Source organism: Polypterus senegalus, unplaced genomic scaffold, assembly GCF_016835505.1.
Source record: "Polypterus senegalus isolate Bchr_013 unplaced genomic scaffold, ASM1683550v1 scaffold_3309, whole genome shotgun sequence".
Lineage (NCBI taxonomy): Eukaryota > Metazoa > Chordata > Cladistia > Polypteriformes > Polypteridae > Polypterus > Polypterus senegalus.
This window is the reverse complement of record NW_024380702.1, coordinates 4,023-12,716: the sequence shown is the minus strand read 5'-3', so window position 1 is coordinate 12,716 and position 8,694 is coordinate 4,023. Positions and strand designations below refer to the sequence as shown.

At 36.2% G+C, this 8,694-nt stretch overlaps 1 protein-coding gene across 1 annotated transcript; it reads left to right on the top strand.

Moving 5' to 3' along the window:
* The first annotated feature begins 6,249 nt into the window (after window positions 1-6,249).
* On the top strand, window positions 6,250-8,473 carry LOC120520344 (receptor-type tyrosine-protein phosphatase eta-like). Its single transcript, XM_039742777.1, has 2 exons — window positions 6,250-6,506; window positions 8,316-8,473. The coding sequence occupies exons 1-2, from the start codon at window positions 6,323-6,325 to the stop codon at window positions 8,471-8,473; spliced, it is 342 nt and encodes a 113-aa protein (XP_039598711.1). The 5' UTR covers window positions 6,250-6,322.
* The last annotated feature ends 221 nt before the right edge of the window (window positions 8,474-8,694 follow it).

The window sequence follows — 8,694 nt, the reverse complement described above, 5'->3', positions numbered from 1 at the left end:
CTGTATTGTTTATTTTAACCTATCCTTTTATTTTTTTCCTGTAACAGAGCCTGATAAGGTGTACAATTTGACGATCAGTAATATCTCCACTAGCTCACTTTCTCTCAGCTGGACACCACCAAATGGCAACGTTGGAAGCTACAGAGTTGACGTTACTGGATCCACAGTGATGAATGTGACCACAACTTCGGCATTTGCTAATCTAACTGGACTAATACCGGAAGCATGTATACCCTCCAAGTTGTGGCCTTGGCTGAGGACAATATGACTGAAGGAGATGCAGTGGCAGTCACGGGATTCACAAGTGAGCACACCTATCATCTGCTACCTGTAGATATTTCAGTTGAATCTATAATGTCCAAAAAACGGTGGTAATCTTCCCAGTCGCTTTTTACAATTGAACCACACAAATCAAAGATTGGTTATTTGTCCTGCCCCCTTGTTTTCAGTGATATACAGTCCTTCGTTCTGAACGACTCTGACAAGATGCGAATATGACGGAATACTGATGAAAAATGGCTACAGTTGATGGAAGATTTTTCCATATTTTTGTCTAGATTTTAAATTAAATGTAAACCAACTAGAAGTTTAAAATAAGCACTTCAAAAAAGAAATCAAACCTTAAATGTTATTTCATTTCACTTAGTAATGCACTGCTGTTTCAATCTATTTGGAACAATAAAAAGGACTCTTAACCATGCATTTTCAGTTATTTCCAGATTATTTGTAAATTTGTTATTTTAAAAAAGCAGAGGTTTAGTAGGCAAGCCTGGCGTGACATCACAAAGTTTTGCTAACGTTTATAGTAATGGTCTTATTGTACGTAATCTAAAAAATCATTTCAGTTTCTAAAATGTTATAGTGCTTCCTCATTGCCTTTCCATTATGAATACTGAAGTGAATGCATAGACTCAATTGTACTGATAGCAACAGCTCCGACAACTTTATTGAACTCCACTGATAAATATGACATTAGATTCCCTTTGCCCTAGTTAATTAGCTTCAGGTTCCGCTAGTGAATCGCTAGTAGAAAAAAGTGGGCTTTTCTGAGTTAATGCACAAGTATCCCTCTCACAGATGTATAATGCTTACAACTCTGACAACCAGAGAAGAACATTGGTGGGAATACAGAAGGAAAGAAAGGGAAGCTCCTCAAACATTAGAGCCTTCGCTGATATGTGTTTGAGGTTCGTTCTGATATTTTGGAACATTTTCACTTTCTATTCCCTATTTTTTGTTTTGTTTTGCTTTGAATTAACTGTCATTATATCTCTACCGCACAGAAGAATCACAAAACAAGATTTTGACTATTGGTAAAAAGATATGAGGTAACTGTGTAATCAGTGACCCTTGTGATGCCTAAATGTGTAATTTCCTGCTTCAGTGAGAACGAAATTCCTCAAGAGCACTTCTTAACTTTGACGAGCATTCCTCCCAGGAATAGTGTCAGTTCCAGCAGTAAAAGTGATCTACGTATGACATTAAAGTTTGTTCAACCACAAAAAGAAAGGTCTTAAGCAGAGAATATTACATGTAACAGTTGCACTCATATAAGAGGAGAAACAGAATATAGGATCAGAGGAACCATGGGTGAAATCAGTGACTGGAAAAAGCCAGGATGTCTGAAATTTTTTAAATAATTAGATGCGTTAATCATGGCACATCTGAAGCAGAATTTTACGCGTTCAATCATTTGTAGGTTCAGATTTTTCAGTGTTTTTCAGAGAAGCTGTAGGATGATTTTTCAACCAGGAAAGACAGTATATTGACGAGAACAATTCAAGGACGTTGATGCCGGGACATTGTTGAAGTAGAACGGGAAACGCGAAGAGATAGTTATCAATTGTTTCTTTGCTTGCAGACATTCAAGATCAGTTTACTAGTGATGGAGAAAAACAATTTAAAAATAAAAATCCAATGTAAAAAAATATCAGAATTAATAAGCAATGTGATATCACTAAAATGTTGACGTTTCCAACCCCATGAATATTTAAATTCTATTTCAGAAACTTACATTGTGCAGTTTATAGTATACTGTAATTAGAAGTGTTATCTGTGTTCTCTACTGTATTGTTTATTTTAACCTATCCTTTTATTTTTTTCCTGTAACAGAGCCTGATAAGGTGTACAATTTGACGATCAGTAATATCTCCACTAGCTCACTTTCTCTCAGCTGGACACCACCAAATGGCAACGCTGGAAGCTACAGAGTTGACGTTACTGGATCCACAGTGATGAATGTGACCACATCTTCAGCATTTGCTAATCTAACTGGACTAATACCCGGAAGCATGTATACCCTCCAAGTTGTGGCCTTGGCTGAGGACAATATGACTGAAGGAGATGCAGTGGCAGTCACGGATTCACAAGTGAGCACACCTATCATCTGCTACCTGTAGATATTTCAGTTGAATCTATAATGTCCAAAAAACGGTGGTAATCTTCCCAGTCGCTTTTTACAATTGAACCACACAAATCAAAGATTGGTTATTTGTCCTGCCCCCTTGTTTTCAGTGATATACAGTCCTTCGTTCTGAACGACTCTGACAAGATGCGAATATGACGGAATACTGATGAAAAATGGCTACAGTTGATGGAAGATTTTTCCATATTTTTGTCTAGATTTTAAATTAAATGTAAACCAACTAGAAGTTTAAAATAAGCACTTCAAAAAAGAAATCAAACCTTAAATGTTATTTCATTTCACTTAGTAATGCACTGCTGTTTCAATCTATTTGGAACAATAAAAAGGACTCTTAACCATGCATTTTCAGTTATTTCCAGATTATTTGTAAATTTGTTATTTTAAAAAAGCAGAGGTTTAGTAGGCAAGCCTGGCGTGACATCACAAAGTTTTGCTAACGTTTATAGTAATGGTCTTATTGTACGTAATCTAAAAAAAATCATTTCAGTTTCTAAAATGTTATAGTGCTTCCTCATTGCCTTTCCATTATGAATACTGAAGTGAATGCATAGACTCAATTGTACTGATAGCAACAGCTCCGACAACTTTATTGAACTCCACTGATAAATATGACATTAGATTCCCTTTGCCCTAGTTAATTAGCTTCAGGTTCCGCTAGTGAATCGCTAGTAGAAAAAAGTGGGCTTTTCTGAGTTAATGCACAAGTATCCCTCTCACAGATGTATAATGCTTACAACTCTGACAACCAGAGAAGAACATTGGTGGGAATACAGAAGGAAAGAAAGGGAAGCTCCTCAAACATTAGAGCCTTCGCTGATATGTGTTTGAGGTTCCGTTCTGATATTTTGGAACATTTTCACTTTCTATTCCCTATTTTTTGTTTTGTTTTGCTTTGAATTAACTGTCATTATATCTCTACCGCACAGAAGAATCACAAAACAAGATTTTGACTATTGGTAAAAAGATATGAGGTAACTGTGTAATCAGTGACCCTTGTGATGCCTAAATGTGTAATTTCCTGCTTCAGTGAGAACGAAATTCCTCAAGAGCACTTCTTAACTTTGACGAGCATTCCTCCCAGGAATAGTGTCAGTTCCAGCAGTAAAAGTGATCTACGTATGACATTAAAGTTTGTTCAACCACAAAAAGAAAGGTCTTAAGCAGAGAATATTACATGTAACAGTTGCACTCATATAAGAGGAGAAACAGAATATAGGATCAGAGGAACCATGGGTGAAATCAGTGACTGGAAAAAGCCAGGATGTCTGAAATTTTTTAAATAATTAGATGCGTTAATCATGGCACATCTGAAGCAGAATTTTACGCGTTCAATCATTTGTAGGTTCAGATTTTTCAGTGTTTTTCAGAGAAGCTGTAGGATGATTTTTCAACCAGGAAAGACAGTATATTGACGAGAACAATTCAAGGACGTTGATGCCGGGACATTGTTGAAGTAGAACGGAAACGCAAGAGATAGTTATCAATTGTTTCTTTGCTTGCAGACATTCAAGATCAGTTTACTAGTGATGGAGAAAAACAATTTAAAAATAAAAATCCAATGTAAAAAAATATCAGAATTAATAAGCAATGTGATATCACTAAAATGTTGACGTTTCCAACCCCATGAATATTTAAATTCTATTTCAGAAACTTACATTGTGCAGTTTATAGTATACTGTAATTAGAAGTGTTATCTGTGTTCTCTACTGTATTGTTTATTTTAACCTATCCTTTTATTTTTTTCCTGTAACAGAGCCTGATAAGGTGTACAATTTGACGATCAGTAATATCTCCACTAGCTCACTTTCTCTCAGCTGGACACCACCAAATGGCAACGTTGGAAGCTACAGAGTTGACGTTACTGGATCCACAGTGATGAATGTGACCACAACTTCGGCATTTGCTAATCTAACTGGACTAATACCCGGAAGCATGTATACCCTCCAAGTTGTGGCCTTGGCTGAGGACAATATGACTGAAGGAGATGCAGTGGCAGTCACGGATTCACAAGTGAGCACACCTATCATCTGCTACCTGTAGATATTTCAGTTGAATCTATAATGTCCAAAAAACGGTGGTAATCTTCCCAGTCGCTTTTTACAATTGAACCACACAAATCAAAGATTGGTTATTTGTCCTGCCCCCTTGTTTTCAGTGATATACAGTCCTTCGTTCTGAACGACTCTGACAAGATGCGAATATGACGGAATACTGATGAAAAATGGCTACAGTTGATGGAAGATTTTTCCATATTTTTGTCTAGATTTTAAATTAAATGTAAACCAACTAGAAGTTTAAAATAAGCACTTCAAAAAAGAAATCAAACCTTAAATGTTATTTCATTTCACTTAGTAATGCACTGCTGTTTCAATCTATTTGGAACAATAAAAAGGACTCTTAACCATGCATTTTCAGTTATTTCCAGATTATTTGTAAATTTGTTATTTTAAAAAAGCAGAGGTTTAGTAGGCAAGCCTGGCGTGACATCACAAAGTTTTGCTAACGTTTATAGTAATGGTCTTATTGTACGTAATCTAAAAAAAATCATTTCAGTTTCTAAAATGTTATAGTGCTTCCTCATTGCCTTTCCATTATGAATACTGAAGTGAATGCATAGACTCAATTGTACTGATAGCAACAGCTCCGACAACTTTATTGAACTCCACTGATAAATATGACATTAGATTCCCTTTGCCCTAGTTAATTAGCTTCAGGTTCCGCTAGTGAATCGCTAGTAGAAAAAAGTGGGCTTTTCTGAGTTAATGCACAAGTATCCCTCTCACAGATGTATAATGCTTACAACTCTGACAACCAGAGAAGAACATTGGTGGGAATACAGAAGGAAAGAAAGGGAAGCTCCTCAAACATTAGAGCCTTCGCTGATATGTGTTTGAGGTTCCGTTCTGATATTTTGGAACATTTTCACTTTCTATTCCCTATTTTTTGTTTTGTTTTGCTTTGAATTAACTGTCATTATATCTCTACCGCACAGAAGAATCACAAAACAAGATTTTGACTATTGGTAAAAAGATATGAGGTAACTGTGTAATCAGTGAACCTTGTGATGCCTAAATGTGTAATTTCCTGCTTCAGTGAGAACGAAATTCCTCAAGAGCACTTCTTAACTTTGACGAGCATTCCTCCCAGGAATAGTGTCAGTTCCAGCAGTAAAAGTGATCTACGTATGACATTAAAGTTTGTTCAACCACAAAAAGAAAGGTCTTAAGCAGAGAATATTACATGTAACAGTTGCACTCATATAAGAGGAGAAACAGAATATAGGATCAGAGGAACCATGGGTGAAATCAGTGACTGGAAAAAGCCAGGATGTCTGAAATTTTTTAAATAATTAGATGCGTTAATCATGGCACATCTGAAGCAGAATTTTACGCGTTCAATCATTTGTAGGTTCAGATTTTTCAGTGTTTTTCAGAGAAGCTGTAGGATGATTTTTCAACCAGGAAAGACAGTATATTGACGAGAACAATTCAAGGACGTTGATGCCCGGGACATTGTTGAAGTAGAACGGGAAACGCGAAGAGATAGTTATCAATTGTTTCTTTGCTTGCAGACATTCAAGATCAGTTTACTAGTGATGGAGAAAAACAATTTAAAAATAAAAATCCAATGTAAAAAAATATCAGAATTAATAAGCAATGTGATATCACTAAAATGTTGACGTTTCCAACCCCATGAATATTTAAATTCTATTTCAGAAACTTACATTGTGCAGTTTATAGTATACTGTAATTAGAAGTGTTATCTGTGTTCTCTACTGTATTGTTTATTTTAACCTATCCTTTTATTTTTTTCCTGTAACAGAGCCTGATAAGGTGTACAATTTGACGATCAGTAATATCTCCACTAGCTCACTTTCTCTCAGCTGGACACCACCAAATGGCAACGCTTGGAAGCTACAGAGTTGACGTTACTGGATCCACAGTGATGAATGTGACCACAACTTCGGCATTTGCTAATCTAACTGGACTAATACCCGGAAGCATGTATACCCTCCAAGTTGTGGCCTTGGCTGAGGACAATATGACTGAAGGAGATGCAGTGGCAGTCACGGGATTCACAAGTGAGCACACCTATCATCTGCTACCTGTAGATATTTCAGTTGAATCTATAATGTCCAAAAAACGGTGGTAATCTTCCCAGTCGCTTTTTACAATTGAACCACACAAATCAAAGATTGGTTATTTGTCCTGCCCCCTTGTTTTCAGTGATATACAGTCCTTCGTTCTGAACGACTCTGACAAGATGCGAATATGACGGAATACTGATGAAAAATGGCTACAGTTGATGGAAGATTTTTCCATATTTTTGTCTAGATTTTAAATTAAATGTAAACCAACTAGAAGTTTAAAATAAGCACTTCAAAAAAGAAATCAAACCTTAAATGTTATTTCATTTCACTTAGTAATGCACTGCTGTTTCAATCTATTTGGAACAATAAAAAGGACTCTTAACCATGCATTTTCAGTTATTTCCAGATTATTTGTAAATTTGTTATTTTAAAAAAGCAGAGGTTTAGTAGGCAAGCCTGGCGTGACATCACAAAGTTTTGCTAACGTTTATAGTAATGGTCTTATTGTACGTAATCTAAAAAAAATCATTTCAGTTTCTAAAATGTTATAGTGCTTCCTCATTGCCTTTCCATTATGAATACTGAAGTGAATGCATAGACTCAATTGTACTGATAGCAACAGCTCCGACAACTTTATTGAACTCCACTGATAAATATGACATTAGATTCCCTTTGCCCTAGTTAATTAGCTTCAGGTTCCGCTAGTGAATCGCTAGTAGAAAAAAGTGGGCTTTTCTGAGTTAATGCACAAGTATCCCTCTCACAGATGTATAATGCTTACAACTCTGACAACCAGAGAAGAACATTGGTGGGAATACAGAAGGAAAGAAAGGGAAGCTCCTCAAACATTAGAGCCTTCGCTGATATGTGTTTGAGGTTCCGTTCTGATATTTTGGAACATTTTCACTTTCTATTCCCTATTTTTTGTTTTGTTTTGCTTTGAATTAACTGTCATTATATCTCTACCGCACAGAAGAATCACAAAACAAGATTTTGACTATTGGTAAAAAGATATGAGGTAACTGTGTAATCAGTGACCCCTTGTGATGCCTAAATGTGTAATTTCCTGCTTCAGTGAGAACGAAATTCCTCAAGAGCACTTCTTAACTTTGACGAGCATTCCTCCCAGGAATAGTGTCAGTTCCAGCAGTAAAAGTGATCTACGTATGACATTAAAGTTTGTTCAACCACAAAAAGAAAGGTCTTAAGCAGAGAATATTACATGTAACAGTTGCACTCATATAAGAGGAGAAACAGAATATAGGATCAGAGGAACCATGGGTGAAATCAGTGACTGGAAAAAGCCAGGATGTCTGAAATTTTTTAAATAATTAGATGCGTTAATCATGGCACATCTGAAGCAGAATTTTACGCGTTCAATCATTTGTAGGTTCAGATTTTTCAGTGTTTTTCAGAGAAGCTGTAGGATGATTTTTCAACCAGGAAAGACAGTATATTGACGAGAACAATTCAAGGACGTTGATGCCCGGACATTGTTGAAGTAGAACGGAAACGAAGAGATAGTTATCAATTGTTTCTTTGCTTGCAGACATTCAAGATCAGTTTACTAGTGATGGAGAAAAACAATTTAAAAATAAAAATCCAATGTAAAAAAATATCAGAATTAATAAGCAATGTGATATCACTAAAATGTTGACGTTTCCAACCCCATGAATATTTAAATTCTATTTCAGAAACTTACATTGTGCAGTTTATAGTATACTGTAATTAGAAGTGTTATCTGTGTTCTCTACTGTATTGTTTATTTTAACCTATCCTTTTATTTTTTTCCTGTAACAGAGCCTGATAAGGTGTACAATTTGACGATCAGTAATATCTCCACTAGCTCACTTTCTCTCAGCTGGACACCACCAAATGGCAACGCTGGAAGCTACAGAGTTGACGTTACTGGATCCACAGTGATGAATGTGACCACATCTTCGCATTTGCTAATCTAACTGGACTAATACCGGAAGCATGTATACCCTCCAAGTTGTGGCCTTGGCTGAGGACAATATGACTGAAGGAGATGCAGTGGCAGTCACGGATTCACAAGTGAGCACACCTATCATCTGCTACCTGTAGATATTTCAGTTGAATCTATAATGTCCAAAAAACGGTGGTAATCTTCCCAGTCGCTTTTTACAATTGAACCACACAAATCAAAGATTGGTTATTT